The 14,641-nt window shown below is 51.3% G+C and overlaps 1 protein-coding gene across 2 annotated transcripts in view; it reads right to left on the bottom strand.

The window, feature by feature from the left end:
* The window catches only part of LOC138567250 (protein SET-like), a 321,007-nt gene that overhangs the window by 196,632 nt on the left and 109,734 nt on the right, over nt 1-14,641 (bottom strand). For both annotated transcript variants that reach the window (XM_069645263.1, XM_069645262.1), the window contains exon 4: nt 2,227-2,372. In XM_069645263.1, coding sequence (XP_069501364.1) covers nt 2,227-2,372 — 146 coding nt within the window. The remainder of the gene's footprint in view (nt 1-2,226; nt 2,373-14,641) is intronic.

Here is a 14,641-nt window from a genome sequence, read left to right as displayed (position 1 = left end):
GTCCGCAGTGTGTTGAAATTCCCAGCGGTCTTCGGCGGTGCACAGGATTCAACCGTCAAAGTGACAAAGGGACTAAACAACCAAAGGTCAATAAACAACGCAATCTCTTATGAAGAGCTCTGCATTAGGGCGACCAGATAACTGGGCGGGGAAAAAACAATCTGAGGGACCTCGATGCGTGAGGTATTTTGCATACACTACAATACTCTGGTTACCACTGGATGTTGTACTATATGCACAGCATATGATTCTAAGCAGATTAACAAGCATCAGAACCCTAGGCACTGGGGCAGAGGAAGCACTCTTAATTATTTATACAGCGCTTCTATACAGGTGGATCTGTAAGGCTCTGGAGGTGAACCAGGCAACCAATCAACAAAAATTGATCAGAGTTAGGGAAGAGCAAGGAGGAAGGAAGGTGGAGAGAAAAAGAACAGATGTTAGCAGGGTAGAGGGAGAGAGAAGGAGGAAGAGAATAGTAAGGTCTTGAGGTGTTTCTGAAACATAAGGTGCTCCGGCTAAAGACAGAGGCAGGGAAGCTGTTTCAGAGGGAGGCAGCTGCAAAGGAAAAGGATAAAGATCTACCTCCAAATCTGTTTGTGAAAGTGGCTCACCCGCAGAGAGTTGGAGGACAAGCAAAGATCTCTAGAGGGAGAGTATTTAGGAAGAGCGTAGTAGAAAGAGCGGGCCGCGGACCCCATAAGCAAGCTTGCTGTCCAACAGCAATTCACGTTTGGAGGCACGGCAGTATCTAAAGATACTAGTGGGGCAGAGGGTCTATGGACGTTCTGGACTTGGATTTCACCACATACGCCTGCCAATGGAAACAGGATGTCCCAAGGTCCTCCCTCACAAACTCAGACCCATGAGATGGGAAATTACATCATGTAAGTCGATATAGAAGCGAAAAACACCAAGATGCTTCGCCACAACCTTCCACTTGTCCATGGGCCTCTGCAGAGCAAGCACATTTTGCCAGACTGTTCTTGTCGGTTCACTAGACCCTGCTGGGTTTTGTCAGTGCAGACAATCAAATAGATTATGAAGGCTGCAGTCTTTGACAGGACACTCGCCGACAGAAGTTGGGTGCTTTAACAAGTCCTGCATCTTGGTGACAGGAGTCGGTGGCTTTGTGGTAGATGACCCAAATAGAGCCTTAGATGATGAACTGGGTAGACCCTTTGCCCAGGAGTGGTACCCCATGCCAGGATGTGGCATCTACTCACTCAGCATCGGCTATGACCGAGTTTACTGCCATTCAGAGAACAACTGCCTTGTAGACAGTAGTCAATGCTTTCCTGGAAGATTAGCATGGCTCAAGGAGTTGCAGCTCAGGCCCATGCAAGGACATTGCCTTTCACCCTCTATTCCAGATTTGGGGGTAGTTTTCCTCAGACCTAGTCCTGAAGTTAAAGATGTTCTTTGAGTCTTTTCCCTTTGATGAATGCAGAGATGGAGCTTTGTGTGAATTTAGCTTCAAAGCCCAGTTATCTTCAATCATTTACTTAACACGCAAAGCGCCAGTGTCCATCCCAGACGAACATGGCATTCAAGGTACTACAAATTTCACAATCCACCACTGGGTGGAGGCGTTGGAACCTAGATGTAAATATTCATTAAACACGCCCAATAGGGTCTTGCCAAGACATTTGTCTCAGAAAGTTCAGTGTGTTCAGTCTATTTAACAAGGAAATGGGTCATTGCCAAAGGGCGCCATAATAAGGGATGCCAGAAAGTAACTCAGACAGGGCTTTCAAACATAACCAAAATTGGCCTCGAAGTTAACCCAACTCCCTTCACACCACTGAAAAGAAAGCCTCATCTACAATGCAGTAGTTCAGCAATTCCAGAAGTATCCGTAGAAATTTATTAAAAATGAATGGCGCTGGGCAGTGTCCGAGTCATCCATTTACACAACATACATTAAAGAATTTGAAGAGGACCTAAGTGGGTGCAATTAAGGGCCAACTGCCTAATTAGCTGTGAGAATAGGTTGAAATACCTTAAACTGAACAGATTGCTTACATTTTTGCTGACCGCTGTGTTACATCGATATAAAGGAGTGAAATGGGGGAAACTTAAAAGCATGCAAATCTTTGCAAAATCAAATGCTGGAAAATCCTTTTAAGTAGGGTTGGGTCATACAAGTGATGGGAGAAAAAAAAAAGATTCACAGAAAGGAGAAGCAGTGGCACAGGAGAACATTTTGAATGAAAAGGTTTGCACCTCAGCAATACGATCTGCTGCAGGAAAGCTGTGATCCGAGAACCAGGTAAAGAAGCTTCGACCAGTCGGGGAGGACTTCCTAGCATGCCCAGTGGGGTCCTGGCCCCTCCACCAGCGGATTGGCGTAGAATGGGATACTAGCCTTCCTGCAAAACAGAAAAATACAATTACCAACCAAAAAGAACAGAAGTAATTGTTAACACAGAAAATGTACCAAAGAATGCATGCGCTCCAGCAAACTGCATGTGCATCTTGATTGTACCATCTTCCACAGTCACCAGAGTAAAAATGCAAAGTTTCTTAATAGCAATGTAATCTGGGCTACAGACAACACACCAGGGTAGTTTTAGTCCCCATTTGGGAGGAAGGCATTTTTAGGAGAACCTGTTGACAGCACCATTTTGGTAAGGAATACGTTACTTACCTGTAACTGTTCTCCAGCATGGGTGTGGCATGGATTCACATGCTCATGAATATTCCCAGTCGTCAGGCTGGTAATCCCGATAAAGAAATCAGTTTCACTTCTGAACTGTCTTTCTCTTAACAACCAATTACTGGCCTCTGGGTCATACTGCCCTCTTCCTAAGCCCCTCCTCTGGCAGCCATCTTCCAATTTGGTAGCATGTAAAGTGGCAGTCCAAGAGAAGAGCCGCAGAGGGGTAGGAGGGAGGGTTCGCATGTGAATCCATGCCAGACTCATGCTGGAGAACAACAGTTACAGGTAAGTAACTTGTTCCTTCTCCAGCATGGGATCTGGCATGGATTCACATGCTCATGAATAAATACATAGCAATACACACATGCACAACCACGGGAGTTGGCAAGGTTCAACATCGAGCATTTCAACATCTCAACATTAAGCATCCCTTACCTCCTCACCAGGCTCACCTTCAAGCAAACAAGTTGCGCAGCACTGCTTGGTCGACTCTGGACTCCTCCTTGGAATCCTGGTTGACACAGTAGAATTTCATCAAGGTGTGAGGCGACCTCCACGTAGCAGCCCTGCAGATGTCCAGCAGGGGCACACCAGACAGCAACGCTGTAGTTGCAGTGAACGGTCGAATGGGCTCTCGGAAGGCCAGGCAACGGTCGGTTTGCCAACCAGTGACAATGAGTGATGCAACCGGAGAGCACCTGGAAATGGAAGCCTTGGAGAGGGCTTTCCCTTGGTTCACAGGGGCAAAGTTCACAAACAGCTGTGATGTCCTCCGAAAACACACTGTGCAGTCGACGTAGAACTTCAGCGCTCTAGCCACATCCAGCGAGTGCAAAGTCTTCTCAGCCGGCGACGAAGGCGACGGGAAGAAAACAGGTAACTCCAAGGGCTCGTTGAGATGGAAGTCAGACGGCACCTTGGGAATGAAAGAGGGGTGCATCCGCAGCACCACCTTCGTCTCGTGGAATGTCAAGTACGGTGGTTTACAAGATAGAGCCCGAATCTCTCCCACTCGTCGTGCAGAGTTGATGGCCACAAGAAAATCAGTCTTCCACGATAAAAACTTCAACGGAGCCGAATGCATAGGCTTGAACGGAGGACCCATGAGTCTAGTCAGCACCACATTGAGCTCCCACGCCGGGGCCGGAGCCTTCACTGGCGGGATCGAACGGAAAAGTCCTTTTATAAAGTCCTTAACCAAGCGGTGTGACCATAACAACACCGCCCTGGAGCTCTAGTGTAGCGTGAGATATCTGCCAGATGAACCTTGATTGAAGCATGAGCCAACCCTGCCTTGGCCAGCGACAGTAAGTACGGCAGCACCTGCAGAGCCGTAATCCGTAGAGGATCGAGTTTCTGTGCACGGCACCAGACTGCAAACCTCTTCCACTTATGACCGTAGCATTTCAGTGTAGACGAAGCCCTGGTCTTAGCAAGCACTTCCTTGCAGTCCGCTGGGTTATTGTATCCACCAAACTAGCGCTGCAGGAGCCAGGCCTGCAAGTTCAGCGACCCTGGGTCGTGGTGCAGAATCGCGCATCCTTCCCTGGCAAGAAGATCTGCGTCCGCCAGAAGCTTCATTGGAGGGGGTGCCAACATGTCCAGAAGGTCCGGGTACCATATCTGTCTCGGCCACGCCGGTGCAACAAGGATCATCCTGCATCAGGAAACGCATAGAGGAACATGCCATCCCAGGGGAAAGAGAATGCATCCCCCATGCTGGCGACCCTCCGGCAATTTATGTTCGTCGCTGTCGCAAACAGATCGATCTGGGGATTGCACCATCGTCGGAATAGCAGATCCACTTGGTCCCATCAAAGCTCCCACTCGTGGCACGAGCGAAGTTCCCTGCTAAGAGAGTCAGCCACAGTGTTCTTCACTCCTGCCAGATGAAACGGGATGAGAAACATCTGAGCAACAGCCCATCTCCATAGGTCCTGCGCTGCTTTGGAGAGAGCCAGAGGCATCTGGTGCCCCCCTGCTTCCGGATGTAAACCATTGTGGTGGTGTGGTCTGTGAAAATCCGCACCACTTTGCCCTTGAGGGACGGAAGGAAAGACTTGAGGGTCCAAAACACGGCCCGTAGCTCCAGAACATTTATGCGCAACGACTTCTCCGGTAGCCACAGGCCTCTTGCGTGGAGACGACCGGTGTGTGCACCCCATCCCTCCAGGGATGCGTCCATCGTGACCGTCTCCTGGTGCTGGTGTTCTGGAAACCCGTGCCCGCTGACAGATGCGGACACCCCACCACTGAATCACCCAACGGAAACTCTCGTCGAAGATGACCTTGTCCTCGAAGCTTCCAGATACTTGATCCAACGGCCGCTGAGGAACTGCTGCAGCGGTCGCATCCGCAGCCTGCACAGGCGCACAAGGTAAATGCACGATGACATTCCGAGGAGGGACTTGATGGACCTCACCCTTGCGGTCCTCAGGGTCAACAGCCGTTGTACCTTGCCCAGGATGGCTGCGATTCGCTCCTCCAACAGGGATGCCAGACACGACACCGTGTTGAGCCGGGACCCCGGAAACAGTGCGCCCTGCGATGGCACAAAGCAGGACTTTGCAAAGTTTTCGAGAACCCCAATTCCATGAGCAGCCGGATGGTCCCCGCCGTGTTTTTGACGGTGGTCTCCCTTGACTTCGCTTGGATGAGCCAATCGTCTAGGCAGGGGTAGACATGAATCCTCTGAGGGTTAAACCGCGCCGCCACAGCCGACAGACACTTGGTGCCGGCTTCAATCCGAAGGGGAGGGCCTTGAATTGGTAATGCTGCCCTTGGACCACAAAGCGCAGAAACATGTAGTGTCCCTTGTGAATGGGGATGTGGAAATAGCATCCTCCAGGTCCAGCGACGATAGGAAATCCCCCTTCTAGTTGTCCCAGCACGGAGTACACGCCAGAGCCCCAGAGCCTTTTTGGGACTAGTTCCATCGCGTCCTTCAACATGGCCCGTACTTCCAGCAAAAGTTGAGGGATGTAGTTTTCCTTCCTGTCCACCGGTGAATTCGCAGGCACTTCCGTTGAAATTCCAGGGTGTGCCCATGGGCCATGGCGTCCAGCACCCAACGGTCGGTGGAGATGGACTGCCACACGCTGACAAAGTTCACCAGCTGGCCTCCCACGGGGGTGTGCGGGTGGGGCCCATTGTGGCCAGTTCAGTCGGTGTGGGGGTGCCACCTTGGGCACCTTGGCGATGATGACGACCTCCTCCAGACTTGCTGCAGCCCCTGTAGGCTTCCTGGGCTGAAGAGCGGGGCAGTTGACGGTAGGATGACGAGCCACCACCAAAATCGTTGGAGTAAGCCTGGGACTTCAAGGTCCGAAAGGACGGCCGCCGCTGCTGGAGCATGCCTAACGCCCTGGCCATCTCGGTATCCGCCTCGATGGCCTGAAGCGACTCGTCCACTGCCTTGCCGAATAGGTTGTCCCTGTCGAAAGGAATGTCCAACACTCTCGCTTGTACATCCTGGCGGAAGCTAGTGGCCTTCAACCAACGCTGCTGAAGGTACACGCTGTTGCCCATCTGACAGAAGCCTGTGTCTGCGATGTCCGTGGCCACCGTGATGGTATGGTCCGATGCCACCTCTCCTTGCAGGATCACCAGCATTTCCGCTCGTCATCAGGCAGGAAGTCTAGAAGTGGTGTGATCTTGAACTACAGCGCCCTGTCATAACGGGCCACAATGGCTAAGGCATTGGCCACCTTGATCGTCGTCGCAGCCGACGAGATCATTCGTCACCCCATGGCATCCAGTTTCTTTCCCTCGCCGTCGGCAGCGGGCAGGCGGACGGACGAGGATGTTGACGCCGAAGATCTGGAGGACTTCTTTGCCGCCGCCGAGACTACCGAGTCCAAGGACAGCTGGTATCGGAGACACTTGGGCGCAGAGTCTGGCACCCTGCATTTCTTCTCGTACCGGTCTCTCCTTGCCGGAGCCGACGATGGGTTCTTCATGAGGGACAGCCCCTCGTCCAACAGAGGGATAGACAGTACGGTTTTCCTCTTGGCCTTGTGGCGCTGGTACAGGAAACCTTCCGGCTCCTGGGGGGTCAATTGAAACATCTGATGCCCTAGCGATCATGGCATGGAAGGAGCCAATCTCGTCAGGTGGCGAGGCCCTGGGCATCGACCGGGAGGTCCCCTCCGTCACCACCCGTGCCTGTTGTCGTTGTATCTGGTTCCGTCTCGTCCCTCAGAGGAGGGGATCATGGTGAAGGGTGGCAAGGAGGTGGAGGATGGACTCTCCTCTTGCTGGGGGTTCCCCCGACGGCCCAGGTGCCGTGGGATCTGCCGCCGGCGACAGGGGCATCCTTGTCCTAATCTCTGAACATAAGGTGTGCAGTGCCTGAAGGATGACCGCCGACACATCCTCTGGTGGTGGCGGCGATTGCAGAGGCTGCAACGGGAGCGGTGGAAGTGGGTGGCGTCCTCTGGCTAGTCATCGCCCTGCTGCTCCTCGTCAGCATCGTCAATGCTCTCCACATCCGCTTCGCCAGGGACCTGGCCTCAACCAATCGTTTGTCCAGCACAGCCAGCCCCCCCCCGCCTTCTGCTCGACCAGCGGGGACGGTTTAGGGGAGATGATCGGCATAGTCTTTCACAATGGGTAGAAATAACCAAGTTACTCACCGTAGTGACCACCTTACTCCTAGACCACAATCCCCTTTCCTCCATACTTATGGGACATTCCTCCGTCCTGTGGGACGGGACCAGAGCACTGTGTAAAAAGCATCCAAAAATGTTGCAAACATTTTTAGTCCCCCCCCCTCTTTCTGCACGGGGCCCGGCACGCGGCCCTAACCCCACCCATCTCTGCTCCGCATCGCCCATCAGTCCCTTTCTCCACTCATTCGGGACTGGACGCACTTGCATCCATGGAAGATTTTCTTCGTTTTTCCTCTCTGGCTCTCGCTAGTGATCGTGAACTAGTCTGTCGTTCAAACTAGACTTTCCAGATTGTTCATCGTGTCACTGATGCTTCGCGAGGGCGGACCCCCCATCCTCTTTGTCCAGTGTTTGGGTCAGGACCACCGTTGGGGACTCCTGTTTTTACTGTGATTCCCTTTCGGTCCAGGCACTTCAACGTCGGTTGGAGCGTTGGGAGGAGGTGTTTCGACATGCCCCTCCCTTGCATTTTCAAGCTTTTATCAAAAAAAAAAAGGAAAGCCTGGTAAGTTCTTTACTTTTTAGAGCACACCAGCCGGGAGATACCTTTCCAGGCTCTTCCCGAGCCGGGAGGAGCATTAGTCGCTCTGTCACTGGGGATTGCCCCGAGGTGCCTCTGGGCCTAAAAATTGTACCGGAGTTTTCTCTGAGGGTCTCCGTAAGGGGCCTGTGGATACCAGAGTACACTCTGAGGCCCCTCCTGTGGGGGCTACTTGCAGACGTCATGGGGTACTGGAGCTAGCTCTGAGGCCTCTATCTGCTTCCCTCAAAAATAAAACTGGGGTGCACCCCGAGGCCTTGGTTGGGCTTGGTGTTACCGAACGGATGTTCGAGGCCCGCGCTTGTAAGGCTGTTACCGGACCTGGGTCCGAGGTCCCTCGTACAGAGGCTAAAGTTACCAACATTTCTGAGAGGCCTGGCAAGGCATTATCAGTGAAAGAGGTTTCTCACCATTCCCACTCTTGTGGCGACGCCAGAACTGTTGAGGGGGCAAAGAAGGAAAGTTCCTTTACCAGCAGCGCCGAGGTCCTTCCTGAGAAGGCTAATTTGGCTATTGGTATGTCGCAGAAACATTCCAGGCCTCAGTACCGGCTCGGCCGAGGTTCCTTACGTAAAAGCTGAAGTTAAGACCCCTGATCCATCGACAGGGACCCCCGGCCTCACTTCCTCACGTGCCGCAGTTCCCCTCAGGTGATGGCAAAATGGCAGCCGTTCCCGCCAATACCACAGCGGCCATTTTGGGCGCTTCCCCTCCAACTACGCCATCGGCCTCAGGTGTAGGGCTTGGTTCTGTGGGTGAACAAAATTCCTTGTGCGCATCCTTTTCGCCCAGTTTACGACTGGAACGCTCGGATGCCCCTTCCGCACAATGTTTTATTGCCTGTGGGGTCGGCACTTTTGATTTTTGTGGACACTTCGGGGGATGGGCCTGTGTGGCAACCCTCCCTGTTGTGTCCCTGGAATTATCCTCATGAGAGGCCTCCTCCGGTAGCTCCAAAACAGTCCCCGGAGGACGCTTTTTTTCAGCAAATTGCAGACGCTCATGCGTACCGACCCCATGAGCGAATATTTCAAGGGGCTTTTTAGGGAGATATGTCCACCCCCTCCTCCCGGCACCACCCTTGCCTACGGTGCCTCCCCCGACCCTTCTGCCATTGCCCCCATTGTCCTCGGTGGACAAGACAGTGCCTGACACGGTTCAGCAGGGTCCTGACCTGTCGGATGAGGCGCAGGGCGATCAGGACAACGAGGATCTGCCCCGCTCTTAGAGCTTTTCATGACCGGGTACTGGACATGTGGTTTTTGGATGTTCCGGTGCCCAAGGTACCCGCTCCGCTGGAGTGTGTGCTTTCTGGGGCATTCACCCTATCTCCTTTGGAGCATACCAGCCTGGTCTTGCAGAAGCACGTTTTGGCCGAGGTCCGTAGGGTTTGGGAAAATGCTTTTTACAAAGTGCTTCGGTCCCGTCCCACAGGACAGAGGAATGTCCCATAAATATGCAGTAAAGGGGACGGGACGTAGGAGTAAGACTATTCCCTCCGCACAGGCAGGGAAACTCGTTTTAGGGGGTTGCCTCCTGCATCTGCGTCCTTCGCTAGGGATGCCACCACTCCTTCAATGGAAGATTTTGTCTGTGAACCTGGGCCTTCACGATCTTGGGTGTGCTTAAGGCCTTCACCGGGAGGGGGAGGGGTCAGGATTGGGGGGTATGGTGGAGCGCCCCGCTCGCCCTTGGCTTTCTCCATCAGAATCGACTGGTGGTCCGACTTCCTCTTGGTCGCCGACCCAGAGCGTTGGCTCGTGGTTGAAGGGGCCAGGGATGCCGTTCACGACCTAGCCGCCGAGGAGACCGTCTCAGTGGCGCTCCCAGTCCCTGCAGGCTTGCAGTGCTTTGCCTTATGTTCCCCCCCCCAAAAAAGGTATTAGAAGACCGCTCAGATTTCCTATTGCTGGGTGATGCTCGGGGCTCACCCGCAGCCGGGATCTTCGTCTGAAGCCATTCGGAGAGCCGCTTGCAGCGGTCCTTCATGGTGCAGGGCACAATATCCTTGCAGAACGCACAGGTCTCCTCCACGTGCGTTTGGTCGGAATCTAAGCAGTAAAGGCACAGAGCGCCCATCGTCCAGAAAAAGGTTCCGTAGTCTACATCCAGGGCAGATCCTGAACAGAGGCGTTAAGTCTCCTCAGCCATTTCCACGCAGGGTAGGTCTCAAAGAATCTAAGAATCTTCTGGAATACTCCAAGTGGAAAATAAATAAAAAAATAAAATCACCGTCGAGGGGTGTAGAAAGCTCTGAAAAACGGGTCCCCGTTAGTCGGACGATGGAGCATGAGGCTCGATTGACTGGGGGAAAAAAAAAAAACCCTGAGTACAACTCTTGGGGAGGGGCTTGAAAAAATAAAAAAGGAAAAAAATTATAATCGCCAAACGCAGTAAAAGCTCGAGAGCAGCACGAGGACTCCCAACACTTGAATGTGCAGCACAAATCTGAAGATGGCTGCCAGAGGAGGGGCCAAGGTAGAGGCCAGTCATTGGCTGGGGGGCAGTATGACCCAGAGACCAGCGATTGGTTGTTAGGAGAAAGACAGTTCAGAAGTGAAACTGAAACAGATTTTTTCTTTAGAGGATTCCCAGCCTGACGACGGGGAATATTCATGAGCATGCGAATCCATGCCAGACCCCATGCTGGAGAACCAGAGCTGCATTACCTCTGCACAGTGGTAGTGATCCTACAGCTCCTCTCTTGTTGAGGTAGTACATGGCCACTGTGTTGTCCTTCATTATCAGGACATTCCTTCCCTGTACAGAGGGCAGAAAGGCCTTCAGCGCTAGTCTGATTGCTCTCAGCTCCAAAAGGTTGATGTGTAGTTTGGACTCCGATGGAGACCAACGACATTGGAAAGTCAGATCGTTGGTATGGGCTCCCCAACCCGCAAGTGAGGCGTCCAACACTTATCTCTGGCCATGGTTACCAAAAAGGTTCTCCCTTGAAGATATTTTCCTTGCAAGCCCACCATAGAAGATCTTGAGCCACTTTGGCCGGGACTCGCAGAAGATCCGACATCTCCCCTGAAAATTGGGCCCATTGAAAGGACTCATCTTCAATCTGGCCTCTGGCACCAGAAAAATGCAGGATGCCATGAGGCCTAGCAACCTTAGAAAAAAAAATCGAATGCCGGCAGATGTTGGGCATTTTGAAACTTTGTTACCATCTTCAGAATGTTGTGAGCTCTCTCCTCGGGAGGCGAAGCTTTCCCTGAGGAAGTATCCTTGACTGCTGTGATGAATTGGAGTCTTTAGCTTTAAATCATTTGTGACTTCTTGTAATTGAGGGAGAAGCCCAGTCTGTGTAAGAAGTGGCAGGTCATGGCCAGATGTTCCTGGCCTCGTTTGGGTGAACTTGCCCTGATTAGCCAATCGTCCAGGTAGGGGTAGACGTGAATCCCTCCTTTCCCCCCCCCCCCCCCGAGACTCGCTGCCACTACCGCCATCAGCTTGGTAAAAACCCTTGGGCGGAGGTCAGCCCAAATGGCAGAACCGCCAAAGGCGAACCTTAGGTACTTTGTGCTTGAGATGGATTGGCACATGAAAGTAAGCATTCTCAAGGTCCAATGAAACCAGCCAGTCCTGAAGCTGAAGAGCCTGAAGGATCTGATAAAGGGTCACCATCTTGAACTTGTCCTTCCTGAGGAATTTGTTCAAATTTCGTAAGTCCAAGATGGGTCTCAATCCTCCATCCTTTTTGGGGATGTGAAAATAAGGGGAGTACCAACACTTGTTCCTTTCCGCTACAGGTACATGTTCTATTGCACCCTTCTCTAGCAGGGTTGAAATCTCCTGCACAAGGAACAGGTCTTGAATTTTTACAGAATTGGCTCCCGGTGGACGATCTTGAGGTCTTTGATGAAAAGGAAGTCAGTAACCATGGGTTCACCATCTCTAGCACCCAGGCATCTGACGTAATGCCCCGCCATGCGTTCAGATACCCATAGATTCTAGCTCCCACCGGGACCTTGTGGGTGAAAACCTCAAAGTGGCTTTGCAGCGGCTGCAGCACTGGCTGAGGTAGTAGCCACTGCTGGGGCTGATCTAGCACCTCTCCCCTTTCCACCACGAAGGGGTTTTCTCTGTTGGCCTCTGACTGGCCTGCCCCCTCCCTCTTCCAAAAGAGGAATAGACACAAAAGGGACTCCTAATCCAGGAAGATGACCCTGCGTAGGAGTGTTGTTGAGGTGGTCTTATAGCGGCGCGGAGTGATTTTGCTACTGCTTTCGAGGTCTGCAGCTTCTCCAAGCTCTCGTCCGCCTTGCTGCCGAACAACCTCAAGCCCTCAAAGGGCATATTGAGTAATCTGGACTGCACATAGGTGTAAAGCCAGATTTTCTCAGCCATGCAAATTTGCGTACGACTGTGCTAGATGCCATGGACCCGTTTACACTATCAGCAGTCCTGACTGCAGGCATTCCTCCATAGCCTCTTTCCCATCTTTCACTATCGCCAGGAAACCACCCCGTTCCTCACCCTCCCGGATGTGTTCAGCAGCCAATATCATTTATTTTATTTGGATTTATAAAGCACCCACCGCCCGGGGGCATTGTGGCGCTGTTACAAGGAAGTTTGCTTTCAGATACAATTGTTTATACATAGATGATACATTTCTGGGTCTAGAGCAGTCATGTCTATACAGGGTACAGTTGTTTATACATAGACGTACATCTCTGGGTCTGGCGAGGTCATGTCTATACAGGGTAAAGTCATACCTATACAGGGATATGTTTGCATAGCAGATTAGTAGGCATAGTATTCATGAGATGGATTAGTATACAGTATACAGAGTACAGTATATATGCAGTATTGATAACTAAGACATTCTCTAAGTCCGTGAGCCTTAGTGGCATATGTTCCTTAGAGTGTTATTGGAGAGGTTGTGTTTTGAGGGCCTTACGGAAGACGGTGATGGAGGGTTCTTCTCTGAGGGCCAGGGGTAGAGCGTTCCAGTTCTTGGGTGCGAGCACCGTGAAGCTGGATCTGCCGGCTTTTTGTCTTTTGAAGGCCGGGACGGAGAGTCGGTTGCAGTGTTGGGTGCGTTTGGGTCTGGTGGAGCTGTCTCTGTGGATGGGTTCTGAGAGGTATGGTGGTGCTGATAGCGCCAGGCAAGCGTGGGTGATAGAAATCGTATACTCCTCAAAGCACTCTCAAACAGGGAGCCAGTGAGCGTTTCGTCTTGCTTGGGATATGTGTTCTCTTTAGGGATGCTGAGTGTTATTTTGTGTGGTTTGAAGTTTTTTTTAGGTTTTTCGTGGACGTGCCTAGAAATAGGACGTTGCAGTAGTAAAGCTTAGCTCTTAGCTAATGATCATACAGTCCCACAGGGTGTATGTAAATCTTGCCAAAGTGCTAGTTACATTAGTCGATTTAAGGGCCATGCTGCCTGAAGAAAATACTTTCTGGGCCCAAGCAGCATCTTTTTTATCATCCCTATCTGGTGGTATTGAAGGGTAAGCTGACTGCCTAGTGGAGGTTGCAGCTTATACCACTAAACCTTCAGGAGAGGGATGTTTAGATAGATATTCAGGATCTGATGAAGATGGTCTGTACTTTGCCACAAATATTTTATTTACTGCCGAACCCGAATCAGGGGTATCCCAATTTGACATCACCCTTTTTTGCAGTGCCTTATGGAAAGGGAGGACAGGATCTTTTTGGAGGTCCCTCAATCAGGATATCAGTCATATCATCCTGGTCGAAACTTGAATCAATGACACTTCCCCCCGTAGGTTCCTAAACCCATGATCTTGAGGATCTGGTTTCCCAAATTCCACTTCAGGGGAAGTGTCTAGGCCACTAGCATTTTGAAGACAATCCGAAAGATCGGTCATCTTGGTATTCGGGTCTATTAACTCTTCAGGAACCTCTCCATGGCTCCAAACCTAACCCCAGCTGAAGTTACATCCTCTTCAGAAGACTGCTCTTCAAAAATAGAGGTCATAGATCTGAAAAATTCCTGCCTGGGTTGAGGCTGGAAAACCTTTTCTGGTAAAGGGGGTGGCAGTGACTTAAGCTTGGACAATGGCGTAGACTTTGGCATCGGTATTAAGGAATGCTTCGATAAAGGAGTTGATGGTATGGATGCTGGCTTCGACGTCTTCAAGTAGGCTTCGACACAGTCGAAGGTATCGACGCCATTTTCATTGGCGGCTTCGAAGTGATCATGGACTGTCGAGTCGGATTTCGACAGACGTAGACAACACTACCCCAGATTTATACACCAGTGGTTTCTTTTCGAGGTGTCGGAGGGTTAATAGTCATAATGTCGAAATCAATTTCGAAAGTCAAAAAGTCGAATCCAAAAAGTCGAAAACAAAAATGTGAAATTTTTTTTGGTTGCTTTTTTCGAAATGGGGGTTCCCCCCCTCCCCCACCACCTCAACCAACCCCCCCCCCCCTTTTTTTTACCACCGGAACCCAAAAAAAAAAAATATAAATAAAAAAATAAAAAATGCGACATTTTTGTTTGACTTTTTGGATTAGACTTTTTTGTAATTCGACTAATTTCATTCGACATTATGACTGGAAACCGTGTTGGAGAACTTTCCCCCGATGACATCCTCGACTGTTTGTCGTACCTCGCATGCCTAGTCTGATCTCCCTCAGTCACTTTTGGGGTGGCCAGGGGCATGATCGACGCAGCTTTTGCGAGGGGGTCTGGGCCACTTTCTCAAAGATTTTATGCATCAAAGCCCTACAAGCCTCCCATTTTCAGGGAATTGTGCTTGGAAGGATAAGTCACCCTTCTCAGACGCGAAG

Source organism: Ambystoma mexicanum, chromosome 2p (assembly GCF_040938575.1).
Source record: "Ambystoma mexicanum isolate Mex_15411 chromosome 2p, UKY_AmexF1_1, whole genome shotgun sequence".
Taxonomy (NCBI): Eukaryota; Metazoa; Chordata; class Amphibia; order Caudata; family Ambystomatidae; genus Ambystoma; species Ambystoma mexicanum.
The sequence above is the reverse complement of the archived record's forward strand: the minus strand, read 5'-3'. Positions and strand labels throughout refer to the sequence as shown.